Source organism: Rhineura floridana, chromosome 4, assembly GCF_030035675.1.
Source record: "Rhineura floridana isolate rRhiFlo1 chromosome 4, rRhiFlo1.hap2, whole genome shotgun sequence".
NCBI classification, from domain to species: domain Eukaryota; kingdom Metazoa; phylum Chordata; class Lepidosauria; order Squamata; family Rhineuridae; genus Rhineura; species Rhineura floridana.
Window position 1 is genome coordinate 187,142,139 of NC_084483.1, and position 14,146 is coordinate 187,156,284.

General features: G+C 43.8%; 1 protein-coding gene across 8 annotated transcripts in view; it reads left to right on the forward strand.

The window, feature by feature from the left end:
- Positions 1 to 5,883: 5,883 nt before the first annotated feature.
- The window catches only part of ANAPC1 (anaphase promoting complex subunit 1), an 83,229-nt gene continuing 74,966 nt past the window's right edge, over positions 5,884 to 14,146 (forward strand). For 5 of the 8 annotated variants that reach the window (XM_061625529.1, XM_061625533.1, XM_061625534.1 and 2 more), the window contains exons 1-4: positions 5,884 to 6,043; positions 7,384 to 7,418; positions 9,930 to 10,166; positions 13,906 to 14,067. In XM_061625529.1, coding sequence (XP_061481513.1) covers positions 9,954 to 10,166; positions 13,906 to 14,067 — 375 coding nt within the window. In that variant the 5' untranslated portion in view covers positions 5,884 to 6,043; positions 7,384 to 7,418; positions 9,930 to 9,953. Of the gene's footprint in view, positions 6,044 to 6,069; positions 6,210 to 7,383; positions 7,419 to 9,929; positions 10,167 to 13,905; positions 14,068 to 14,146 lie in introns of those variants that run through there. The other 3 variants (XM_061625531.1, XM_061625530.1, XM_061625532.1) reach the window with 3 other exon arrangements.

Below are 14,146 nucleotides of genomic sequence, written 5' to 3' on the forward strand. Positions count from 1 at the left end.
ATAAATAATATGTGCAGGAAATGTTTAAATCAGTTGAATGTCTTCTATATTTTGGGCACAGCCACAAAATTTATTGTTAATTGATGCTGCCCGTACGTTCTGAATGAGAAACCAGAGTTCAAGTTGCAAATTGCAACGGACATTGCTTGGCATATTAACTTGCTGGGTCCACTCCAGCGGCTTGTCACTAGGAAGAGGGTTTTTACACAGCCAAGCCTTATTAAATCCTTGCATAATTGTGGTTTTTGTATTCCTCTTGGTAAAAACAATTTGGACTAATAATACAAAGTTGAGGAAAATAATGTGAACTTGGTTTAGGGGTATGTTGAAATTCAAGAAGTGTGCTTGTTAGCCATTACTGGAACACCACGACAAGAAATGTTAATTTAGCAACATGCACTATTGAAAACGAGGAGAGAACTCTATTGTACTATATTGCAAAGATAAAAAAGTACTTTTATGGACCCGATCCTCCAAGCTGATGCATGAGAATTAAGCTCGTTGGATCCGGCAGTGCCATCTCAGCATATATTTGAAGGTCAAGTGGTACTGATATATGACGGCAGCATCTGTTGCAGTAATAATCACCAACTTGGCACTGTTTTGCACAGGCTTGTGACTGTGCCTGTTGTCAAGAGCCTGGTTCTCAAGATCACTTAATGCAGATCATTTACACCAGAATGAGGAAAAGGTGGTTTGTATTGGCCTCTGTGGGTGTTGTGGATCCCAAATGCCCAAAAGATGTGGGACAGAGAAAGCAGGGGACCCCTCCCCCAAACGCTCCACTGGTCTGCCTGTATCAGCTAAAAAGATGTAACTGGAAGATCAGCACTTCAATATTCTTTACAAAATAGGAAAGTACAAATACATAGAAATACATAACAGAGATTCCCCTACTGAGTGGGAAGATAGATGAATGTTACAGAGAGTGATGGTGCCTGGTGGGAAGGGAGTCACCACTTTCAGTATAAATGTCCATATTTCACTCAAGGACAGCTGTGTAGTCCTGGTGGGATGCTCTGGGATACCATCCCGTTACTTTTTTTTGCAGGTGGCCCCGTTCCGACCCCCTCTGATCTGCCCTCCCATACCACCACAGAGAAGGAGGGCCCCCTGGGCCAAATGACAGAGCAGAGGCCTTGACAACAGCTTCTTTAAGCTGGGCCAGACAGCAGAGGAGGAGGAAGAGCCACCACACCATGGGGCAAGAGACAGGCTGCTGTGGGGTGGGCAAATCTGCTTAATTCCGACTGCGAGGGTGGTAGTGGTCAGAATTAAGTGGATATTCATCCACCCCAGCCTGCAGCCTGTTTCTTGTCCTGTGGTGTGGTTCCTCTTCTTCCTCCTCTGCTGTCTGGGCCAGCTTGGGAGGCTATTGCAGAAGCCTCTGCTCTATTGTTTGGCATGGGGGGGGTCCTCTCCTGCCTCGTCCTTCTCCATGATGGTGGGGGGTAGTGAACTGGCAGCGCATGCACCAGTTGTATGTTTCTGTGAAAGAGAAAGGCTGCGAGAAGGCATGGCCTGCATTTCCAAATTTGCCACTACGCTACTGCTCAGGGACTAGGCAGGGGGAGGGGCAAAGAATGGCTTCATAATGTACAATTGTAGCAGAAACCAGTTTTTTTTTAAGGAGTAAAGATGTATCGTATTCCTCTTTATCTGATCCATATTCTACCTGTATAGCAGAACACATGCTTCTGTGCCTATAGAATCATAAATAGTAGAGTTGGAAGGGGCCTATAAGGCCATCAAGTCCAACCCTCTGCTCAATGCAGGAATCCAAATCAAAGCATTCAATTCCAGTTCCAAGTTTTAGGAAGCCCTCAAGCAAGATGCTCTCAGTGGGCCTGCCTCACTGAGTGTGCCCACCTTCTCCTTGCACGGTTGGCATCAGCACTTGACATCCTTGGATACCCGACACCCCTGATGCATTCTTCACACAGTATCACTCCGGGACACTGAGATAAATTTAAAGGGGAAGCATCATAGCTCAGTGGTATTGCATCAACCTTGCATGCAGAAGGTCTCAGGTTCAATCCCCAGCATCTCCAGGTAGGGCTGGGAAAGAGTCCTGCATGAGGCCCTACAGAGCCACTGTCAGTCAGTGTAGACATTAGTGAGCAAGGTGGACCAATGGTCTGCCTCAGTAAGAACATAAGACCCTGCTGGTATAATATGTGACAGAGTAAGAATATAATAAGTGCGAAGTATTTTCTTTCCTCACTGTGGAACCATACAGATGATATCTTGCATCCTTACACATTAACAGCAAGAATTTTGGGGTGATTTCCCCCCCTGCCTTCACATCCTACAGTTAGTGTGTATGTTAGCAGTCACATAATGCATACATTGAGAATTAAGGTGTATTACGGTTGGCACTTGTTGCAGAGCACGAGTATACTCTGACCGATGTATGACATAAATTCAAACACACTTTGCATAGGCTCAGGAGCACTTTGCATTTAGGTCTTTATTTCCCTTTGGAGAAATTGAGCTAAGCATATAGTCAGAGACACTTAAGAATGAAGTGATCCCTATGTTTTTTCCATTGGCTGAAGTAAATATCCAGACAGGCTTAAATATTGAGTCTCTATATGTCTCATTTTAGAAATTAGGCCTGATCTACACAAGGAGCAGTATGAGGTTTAAATAATATTGAGGGGGGGAAACTGAACTGTACCATTTCAGACTGTGGGGTGGGTGGGAATAACCTTTAAAAAATATTCTCCATGTTTAAAAAACAACCTACAAATAAGACACTAACATATAACACATGAGTGTGGAAAGTTCTAGCCTAGCTTACTCGCTGCTGCACTAGTAGCAGGAAGTTTTTTGTTTAAGTAGTGAAGTGGGTTTTATTAAAAAGTGGTCTGCCTCCTGCAGCCTGAAGTGGTACAGCCTCCATCACCTGCATGTGTAGATGGAAAAACCCAGGTATGCCAAGTTGGAAGAAAGGTCCACTGAGTTACAATGAGATTTACTCCAGATAAGCATGCATAGGATAGCAGCCCTAACCACAGGGCAGCAGTGTTTTGCCCAGTCACCAGCAGAATCAACAGCAGACATAGAAATTGTAGCAGGTCATTATCCCCTCTTGTTGCCTCAGTATTAAGTCAATATTAATGTCACAAATATATTGGTCTTCGTACACAGGCCCATACTTTAGCTGGTATAAACTGATCTCTTCTACCTATTAAGTTCCTTACACAGAAGGCTTAATTGGAACAGAATGTTAGGGTTCTGGTGGTGTCTATAGACGTGAAGTCTAGGAACTTTGACTCCCCTCCTTAGGATTTTTGCACAACTGAAGTGCAAAATGAAGTGCACTGAAACACTTGCGCACGTTGTCCGATTCTGAACAAGAGCATACGTTTTCTTGCAACCAAACACAAATGTTGCTCTGACAGAGGACTTTCTCCAGTCAGTTTCTGGACAGGTCCTGTGAGAATGCTTGCCCAGTTAATAATTATTTATTTGATTTATGAGTCACCTAATAAAAATATTCTCTAAATGATATTCGCTAGTAGGCAAAAAACTTTGCAGTTTAAGAACATACCTATTGCCAACAGTTATTTCTATCGAACTTTAAAAAGCAGGGAAATTGGGCAGCTATAGTGAATGGACCAGGGGAGCAGGAGACCTGACCTCCTCTCTGAGATATTGTACTGCCCTACAAATTTGTCAAAATGCAAACACAATTTGGGTTGGTCTTTCACAGTCCAATCCACTTCCTGTGTAGCTAGGAAGAATTTGGTAACGTGCTTCTGAGCGGAGGGGGGGAGGGGGAGGGGGGAGGGCTGGAGCGGGCAGGGGAGGAGGAAGAAGGAAGAGGGGAGGGGAGGAAGAAGAGAGGTGGAAGAGAAAGGAGAGGGAAAGGCAGATCTGATCATTTGTGTGTTTACTGAGTTCAGTGGGATTTACTCCCGTGCAATCATGCTTAGAATAGGTAAAACTGACCATGGAGGAGGAGGAGGAGGAGGAGGAGAGAGGAGACAGGACAGAGAAGGAGGGTGAGGGGAGGGGGGAGGGACAAAAGGGAGAGAATAGGAGGAGGGGAACAGGTTTGATCATTTGCATGTTTTTTGAGTTCAGTAGGATTTATTCCTGTAAAATGCTTAGGAAAGGTGAAACTGACCTGCGGGAGGGGAGGAGATTGGGTGGGTGGGCACTGGGCAGAGGGGAAGCCCCTTTCCTTTCCAAAAAGAAAACATTATGAACAGTATCATTGTTTTTCAGTGTTTCCCCCACCTTTTTATTCTACAGCAGACACATGTAGTCTCCCACCCAAATTTAAACCAAAGCTGTCACTGGCCATATCCACACCAGATCTTTATTTCACTTTAGACAATCATGGCTTCTCTGAAAGAATCCTGGGAGGTGTAGTTTGTGAAGGATGCTGCTAGGAGAGGCCCTATTCTCCTCACAGAGCTACAATCCCCAAAAGAGGGGCTGACTGTTATACCACTCTGGCCACTGGAGTTCTGTCAGGGGAATAGCAGTCTCCTAACAACTTTCAGCACCTTTCACAAGCTACGCTTCCCAGGATTTTTTGGGGGAAGCTATGACTGTCTAAAGTGAAATAAAGGTCTACCATGGGTGTGGCCCCTGATTATCTAAGCCAAGCAGCTGTGAGTCTGGCTTTTAGAACACTGACACTTGGTTCTTACTGAGCATGCCCAGTGCTATAATAGACTTCAATGTTAAATTTCTTAAAATAATTAAAAATCAGCCAGGCATTTTTTAAACTTTTAAACTGCAGAAGATGAAGCTCAGAGTATGGGACAAGGTCAGTAATAGGATTACAGGTACTCTGTGAACATGGCTGATTTCTAATTAATTTCAACAAATTATGAGACCACTGACAGAAAAAACGGGTCTGGATTTTTTTCCTCTGGTTTTGGTTTTACACTTTGAACTGTCGATTCTCTCTGAGTGTTTTGTGTATCACCATGAAAACTTACAGGGTTTTTGAGCAAGCGTTTCTGAGTTCAGGACTATAAGTTTTGTAAGGTTTTGTTTTGAAATTAGCTTATGGGAAGCAACAGAATGGCATGAGAGGTATTTTCAATTTAACAATGTGGAATGTGAAGAATCCATGCTGGCTATAGTATACAGCCACTCTTGTGGCTGTATTATACGCCATAAGACAACAAAATTGCAACAATTCAATAAAACTAATCCAGCATTAGTACAATTATAAAAACCAAACCATAAAGCCAAACATAGGAACCCCATCAACCAATCCAAGCAATTAGTATACAAGAACAAACCTCAACCCAGCTACAAAAGTTACAACGGGCAGAATTGTCATCGTTCTGCATCCTTCTTATAGCAGAGTCGGTGTAATAGAACGTTAGGGCCACGACCTTGGAGATCAGCGCTGAAATCCCCACCCGCTAGGCGACCTTGGACCACTAAATGTCCTAGTCCTCATGTCTATAGACAGCCACAGAACCCTAACATTCTGTCCCAATTAAACCTTCATAGGATTGTTGTGAAGATAAAACGGGGAAGGGGGAGAACAGTGTACACCACCTTGATATCCTAGTGGGATAACTGTAAGAAACAAAACAATGATATTTAGGGGAACCACACAGGCAGACCTGAGTCACTAGTCCACAGGACTGCAGGAAAAACCACGGAATGCAGCACCGGTCAATGGAATCTCAACGGTCACGTTAGAACGGACACAAACAAACCCAACAACAAACAAGTTCCTAGTCCTTATGGTCTCTCCGCGACTTTGTATCCTTTGCTCCCCTCCCCTTTTTCCTTGTCGCCCTTGGACACAGCAGCGGAGAGCCGCAATTATTCCTCGCCTGCGCTTTTCCCCAAGCCAGTTTACGACGGCGACCGCAATGGTCCCGCCCTTGGCCTGTCGCGGGCGGTGATGGGAGTCCCAAAATGGCTGCGCCCGTCTGAGAACTTTGGAGGGAGACCGCGCTGCTGCTCCTGCTGCTGCTGTCGCTATTCAGGGAGAGACACGGGGAAGAGCCGCTGGAGCCGAGGCCCGCAGCCGACCGCGCTTTCCTGTGTCCCTCAGGTTCGTGAGTCCCTCCCTCGTCCCCCAGACTTCCTCCCGGTTTAATTCCCGCCTTCCTCCACTCCGATCCATCAGCCTGTGGCTCGTTTTCACGCTGCCTGCTCAGCCGTCTGCGTGGCCGCTACTCCCATTCACAGCGCCATCCCTGATGCGTGTCAGTTCAGAAGTAAGCCCCACCGACATTATTCCCAGATAAACGTGTGCGTACAAGATTGCAGCCTCATTCATTCCATAATCCGGAATAGGGGCTGTCACGCGCTGATTCTGTGCCCTCTGCAGCAATCATTCTAGTAGAACATAATCCCAATGAGCCTTACTGTATTTTCTTTCTTACTAAAAATACCTGGGCTGGACTTTCCAGTTTTTTCTCCAGAGTTCTCAAAGAGATGTATGAAAGAACACAAGCGTCAACCTTTGTTTTTATTTTTTAAAAGCAAACATGTGCAAGGATAGGTACAATAGTTAATTGTATTTTATGTATTTTAATGTTTTTGTGATTTTACTGTTCACAATTTTATTATGTACATGTTTGATTTTATTTTTGTAAGCCGCCCTGAGTGCCCTATTGTAGGGTAGAAGGGCGGGATAGAAATATTTTAAATAAATAAATAGTGGAAAGAATAAGAAACACCAAAGTTTGCTTTGGGAATACGTGCCATTGAACTCAGCTTGACTCCTGAGTAAAAACAGGTATAGGATTCCACTCTGTGTGATTTTGAGTGACATCCAAAATAATCACAAACATGTATTTTAGCTTGCCCAGTCATCATAAATTCAATGGGGGGAAAATACACATTTGCTAAGTGGCGTGTTGTGTACTTCAGTGTTTAACTTAGGCTGCAGTCCTAGCCTTACTGAATTCAGTAGGACTTATTTTTGAGTAAACATGGGTAGGATTGTTATCAACGATAGGATGTTCCTCTGCACATAGTATCTGTTACAAGTCCATGCAGTTCCACTATAAAAGCTTGTTCAGAACCCTAATTTACTTAGGGAGCAATCCAAACCCAAGATCCGTGGGGATTAGTGGAGTTTGGAATAGCTTTCTGGCTGAGCCTGGGCTCAGCTGACTATAGTCTCTCATCCCAGCTCAGCCGGAGACATGCCAGTGTAAATTCTCCATCCTGGTTCAGCCGAAGGCAGCTGAGCCAAGGTCGAGTAATTCTTGAAAAAGGGGTGTTTGGGAGGCATGGTGGGGGTAGGATGGCACAGGACAAGAGGAGACTTACCCCTAGTTCAAACTCTGGTTAGCTCTGTCATGTGACCCAGCAGAAGTTATACTGGCAAAAAGGGTGGTGTAAGTCAAACTCTGTTTTAAAAGGTTGTTTTCCCTCCACCAGGCTTGGGCCAATGCTGAACAAAGTTTGGAATTGGGGTAAAGTATATCAGCATAATTTATCCCATCAATTGAACTGATTTCCTATAGTTTGGACTGCTGTGCCGTGCCCCAAATATCTGAAAAACTGCCTGCTTTCATACAGACTCTCTTAGGCGTGAAGATTGATGGAGGGAGCCCTTTTGTTGTTCTGCTGCCTTCAGAAATTCAGGAGGTGGCAGTCTGGAAGACGGCATTCCCTAAGTTGCAGTCCCTAAGTTGTGGAATTCCCTCCTCCCAGAGATGCATCTGGCACCTTGATTGTGTAGTTTCTCTTGCATGCCAGAGACATACCTTGTTACTCTGGCCTTTGACCTCTGAGGCATATGCACTTTAGCACCCACCCTATTGTTGTAACTATTATTTGTTTTAAATCGTTTTTTAATATAGTATTTTTAATTGCTGTAACCTGCCCTGGGACCTTATGCTGAAGGGAAGGTAAGAAATTGAATTGTTAGTATCATCATTATCATCATCATCATCATCATTACCTGCATCATTATCATTAATTTGATTTCTTACCTGCATTATTATTATTATTATTATGCAGATAAGAAATCAAATTTATTTATTTATTTATTTATTAAATTTATATACCGCCCGACTAGCATAGCTCTCTGGGTGGTGAACAACAGATTAATACAAAATACAATAAAATACAATAAAACGAACCACAAAGTACAGAGAATGGGAGATCTAAAAACAATTACAATACAATTTAAAACAGAATTAAGTTAGATTAAAAGCCCTGGAAAAGAGGAAGGTTTTAACCTGGTGCCGAAAAGACAGCAGCGTCGGCGCCAGGCGTACCTCATCGGGGAGACTGTTCCACAGTTTGGGGGCCACCACTGAAAAGGCCCTAGTTCTTGTAACCACCCTCCGAGCCTCCCTGTGGGACGGAGCTCAGAGGAGGGCCTTTGATGAAGAGTGCAGTGTACGGGCAGGTTCATATTGGGAGAGGCATTCCAACAGGTATTGTGGTCCCGCGCCGTATAAGGCTTTATAGGTCAAAACCAGCACTTTGAATTTTGCTCGGAAGCAAATTGGAAGCCAGTGCAAGCGGGCCAGAACAGGTGTTATGTGTTCGGACCGCTTAGTTCTTGTTATCAGTCTGGCAGCCGCATTTTGCACTAGCTGAAGCTTCCGAACTGTCTTCAAAGGCAGCCCTACGTAGAGCGCATTGCAGTAGTCCAGTCGCGAGGTTACCAGAGCATGTACCACTGATGTGAGGTCCTCTCTGCTCAGATAGGGACGTAGCTGGGCTACCAACCGAAGATGGTAGAACGCATTCCATGCCACCGAGGCTACTTGATCCTCTAGTGACAAGGAAGGATCTAAAAGAACTCCCAAGCTACGAACCCGCTCCTTTAGGGGGAGTGTAACCCCATCCAGGACAGGATATATATCCACCATCTGATCAGAGAAACCCCTCACCAACAGCATCTCAGTCTTGTCAGGATTGAGTCTGAGTTTGTTAGCTCTCATCCAGTCCATTATCGAGGTCAGGCAACGGTTTACAACATCGACAGCCTCACCTGCAGAAGATGAAAAGGAGAAGTAGAGTTGCGTGTCATCAGCATACTGATGACAACGCACTCCAAAACTCCTGATGACCACACCCAACGGCTTCATGTAGATGTTGAAAAGCATTGGAGACAAGACCGATCCCTGCGGGACTCCACATTGGAGAGCCCACGGTGTCGAGCAATGTTCCCCAAGCACTACCTTCTGGAGACGACCCGCCAAGTAGGAGCGGAACCACTGCCAAGCAGTACCCCCAACTCCCAACTCCGTGAGCCTCTCCAGAAGGGTACCATGGTCGATGGTATCAAAAGCCGCTGAGAGATCTAGGAGAATCAACAGAGTTACACTTCCTCCGTCCCTCTCCCGACATAGGTCATTGTACAGGGCGACCAAGGCTGTCTCAGTGCCGAAACCAGGCCTGAAACCCGATTGAAATGGATCTAGAAAATCGGTTTCATCCAACAGTGCCTGGAGCTGGCCAGCAACCACTTGTTCCAAGATCTTGCCCAGGAATGGAACATGCGCTACTGGTCTGTAGCTGTTGAAATTATCTGGGTCCAAGAAAGGTTTTTTCAGGAGTGGTCTCACTGCTGCCTCTTTCAGAGGGCCAGGGACCACTCCCTCTCGTAAAGAGGCATTTATCACCTCCTTGGCCCAACTAGCTGTTCCATCCCTGCTAGATTTTATTAGCATAGAGGGGCAAGGATCCAGTATTGAAGTGGTTGCCCGTACCTGTCCAAGCACCTTGTCCACGTCCTCGAGCTGAACAAACTGAAACTCATCCAATAAAACATGACAGGCATTATTATTATAATTATTATGCAGATAAGAAATCAAATTGATGATGATGCAGGTAAGAAATCAAATTATTAATGATGATGATAATTAATTGAGGGGTAGCAAAATTAATAAGAACAGTCAAGTATTGTGTATGCTGAAAAAGTCGCACTTAAAACCACTTCAACTTGTATATTGGTCTTGCTTCAGAAATAATGTTGATATTTGGAACTCATGTCGAACATCTATGAAGAGAGGGTAACAATGATTGCAGCAGGGGATTTGCAGGAGTTTGTCCCTTTTGGCCGTGACCACTGCAAGCACCATCCTAATGCGCTGAACCTGCAACTTCGGCAGCTGCAACCAGCCTCAGAACTTTGGTCCTCGGATGGAGCAGCTGGTTTGGTGGGATCCCTTCAGGAAGTGACAATCCATGAGAAACACAAGGTAAAGCTGCCTTTCATAGAACCATAGAATCGTAGAGTTGGAAGGGACCTATGAGGCCATTGAGTCCAACCCCCTGCTCAATGCAAGAATCCAAATTAAAGCATACCCAACAGGTAGCTGTCCAGCTGCCTCTTGTATGCCTCCACTGAGAACTCACCACATCCTTAGGTAACTGGTTCCATTGTCATACTGCTCTAACAGTTAGGAAGTTTTTCCTGATATTCAGTCGAAATCTGGCTGCCTGCAACTTGAGCCCATTATCCCGTGTCCTGCACTCTGGGACAATCAAGAAGAGATCCTGGCCCTCCTCTGTGTGGCAATCTTTCAAATACTTGAAGAGTGCTATCATATCTCTCCTCACTCTTCTGTTCTCCAGGCTAAACCTGCCTAGTTCTTTCAGTATCTCCTCATAGAACTTTGCTTCCAGTTCCCTGATCATCGTTGTTGCCCTCCTCTGAACCTGTTCCAGTTTGTCTGCATCCTTCTTAAAGTGGTGTCTAGAACTGGACGCAGTACTCAAGATGAGACCTAACCATTGCGGAATAGAGGGGAACTAATACTTCACCTGATTTGGAAACAATACTTCTGTTAATGCAGCCTAAAATAGCATTTGCCTGCCTTCTCCCATCTTATAACTGTGCATTTGGTTTCTTTTTCCTAGGTGTAGAACTTTGCAGTTATCCCTGTTAAATTTTATTTTGTTGTTTTCAGCCTGATGCTCCAGCCTGTCAAGATCCCTTGAATTTTGTTTCTGTCTGTCAGGGTATTAGCTATCCCTTCCAATTTTGTATCATCTGCAAATTTGATAAGCGTTCCCTGCACTTCCTCATTCAAGTCATTAATAAAAATGTTGAAGAACACTGGGTCCAGGACCAAGCCCTGTGGTACCCCACTCATTTCATCCCCCCAGTTTGAGAAGGAACCATTTATAAGCATTCTTTGAGTACAATTCTGTAGCCAACTATGGATCCACCTGATAGTTGTTCCATCCAGCCCATATTTAGCTAGCTTGCTAATTAGAATATCATGGGGCACTTTGTCAGAAGCTTTGCTGAAGTCGAGATATGTTATGTCCACAGCATTCCCACAGTCTACTGGGGAGGTTACCCAATCAAAAAATGAGATAAGATTAGTCTGGCAGGATTTGTTCTTCATAGATCCACGTTGGCTTCTAGTAATCACTGCATTGTTTTCAAGGTGTTTACAGATTGACTGCTTTATAATCTGCTCCAGAATTTTCACAGGAATTTATGTCAGGCTGACTAGTCTGTAGTTCCCAGGTTCCTCCTTTTGCTCTTTTTGAAGATAGGGACAACATTATTCCTCCTCCACTCATCTAGCACTTTACCCATTCTTCACGATTTCGCAAAGATAGACGGTGGTTCTGAGAGTTCTTCAACGAGTTCCTTCAATACTCTAGGATGCAGTTCATTGTGTCCTGCAAATTTGAACTCGTTCAAAGTGATTAGGTATTCCTTGACCATTTGTCTATCAATTTCAAGCTGCAATCCTGCTCCTTCACTTCACTTTTGCAAAGAGGGTCATAGACCCTGTTTTGGGAGAAGACTGAGCCAAAGCAAGAATTGAGTACTTCTGCCTTTTCTTTGTCATCTTGTTATCATTTTGCCATCCGCATTGAGTAGCAGTACTGCCATTTCTTTTCTCTGTTGTTTACTATGGATGTACCTGAAGAAATCTTTGTTGTTGTTTTAGAATCATAGAATATTAGAGTTGGAAGGGGCCTATAAGGCCATCAAGTCCAACCCCCTGCTCAGTGCAGGAATCCAAATCAGAGCATTCCTGACAGATGGCTGTCCAGCTGCCTCTTGAATGCCTCCAGTGTCGGAGAGCCCACTACCCCTCTAGGTCATTGGTTCCATTGTCGTATGGCTCTAACAGTTAGGAAGGTTTTCCTGATGTCCAGTCGAGATCTGGCTTCCTGCAACTTGAGCCCATTATTCCATGTCCTGCACTCTGGGACGATCGAGAAGAGATCCCGGCCCTCCTCTATGTGACAACCTTTCATGTACTTGAAGAGTGCTATCATATCTCCCCTCAGACTTCTCTTCTGTAGGCTAAACATGCCCAGTTCTTTCAGTCTCTCCTCGTAGGGCTTTGTTTCCAGTCCCCTGATCATCCTTGTTGCCCTCCTTTGAATCTGAAGGCAACATTTAAGCTGTAGACAGCATAGATGATAACGTGCACTAAAATGAGCAGCAATGGACAGAAGGAACAGAAGAGGATAGGATGTGATAGGAAAGCAAGATGACCTGTTAAACTAGTTATTAAGATAACAATATGTGGTACACATTTTGATATTTTACTGATGAGTAGAGTTTAATGAACATTCAGTACATATAAATAACATTAAACAGATACATTGTAGATGAGTGTTTTTCAACCTAGGGGAACCCCTCACATGGGGGACATGAGTGTTTCCAAAAAGTATGTACAATCTTAGTAAAAAATTAACAAAATTAAAATATAAAAGTATGAAATGTTGCGTTCGGAACGTGAGAAGATCGTATGTACGTCATCACGGCTGCGGGGGAGTTTGGCATTATTACAGGAGCCAGGCTGGAAGGGTGGCGTTGGGTTTTTATGTTGGCTAAAAGGGGACACGCTTTAGAAAAAGGTTTTATTTATTTATTTATTTGATTTATATGCTGCCCTTCCAGCAGGAGCCCAGGGCGGCCAACAGAAGCACTAAAAACATTTTAAAACATCATAAAAACAGATTTTAAAATACATTAGAACAAAACAACTTTAAAAACATTTTTAAAAGCTTTGTAGACATCTTTTTAAAAAAAGGTTAAAAAACATATTTTTTTAAAGTTTAAAAACATATTAAAAAGCAATTCCAACACAGAAGCAGGCTGAGAAACACTGTTGTAGATGGTGGAATTTAACTGCAGGTATGTTGAACATGAATCAGGAGCATTTGCATCTTGCTTCATCTACAGCTATGTAGCATCAGCTCTGCACATTTCCTGACTGGTTGCAGACACAAACATAATGCTGTTCTTTTCTGTGCTCTCCTCTGTAACAGTGCTAAAACCGGGGCTGGCTCAGTGCTTCCTTGGGCAGGCTAAGAAAGTGGAATGCCCTCTTTCATTAGAAGTAGTAATAGTCAATTCGACAGTAACTGAATTCAAAGCACAGCTAAGCTGTTTCCTGGGTGATAAAACTGTTAGCAGTCATATAGTAGGATCCTAAATGGTGTGTCCTGATTCTTAACCATCGAGCTGAGGAATGGATAGCAGCAAACTGAGTCATCTGTTAGTACTTTAACAATTTTCTGAAGTATCTGCACCTGATTACCACCAAAGATGGGCTACTGGGCTAGATGGCTGTTAAGAAAATGTATTTTATGTAGAGAGAGATTGACATACTGGGGAGGCGTCTTCCTTCTTCTGTTTCGTAGATCACTTATCAGCCCTGATATTTTCTCTCAAACCAGTATTTATTTTTTAGCATTTATATGCTTAGAAAGTGCTCTCCTAGTGCATATTTCCTTACCATGTTCGTTAATTCAGCAAAGTTTTTGACTACCCACTTGCATTGCAGAGTAGCTTCAGGTTCAGTATAATTTTTGGTTTCTTGGCAGAAATAAAAAAAATGCAGAAATACAGCATTCAATGCATCAGAAATGCAAACAAAAATCTAGTGTATTTTTATATTGTCACCTGCATATAAGCAGCATATACACTTTCTGATTGATTGATTTGTCTCCTTTCAGGAAAGTTGGCAGTTAAGGAAGGGCATCAGTGATGTTGGGGAAGAAGTAGAATATGATGAAGAGCTGTATGTGGCCGGCAATATGGTCATTTGGAGCAGAGGGAGTAAAAACCAAGCTTCTGCAGTGTACAAAGCATTTACTGTTGACAGCCCTGTTCTGCAGGTATGTAAACTGAAATGTGTTTGTTTAGCTGCACATTGCATATGAAACTGAGGCCAGAGTTATCCTTGCATTTGCTCAG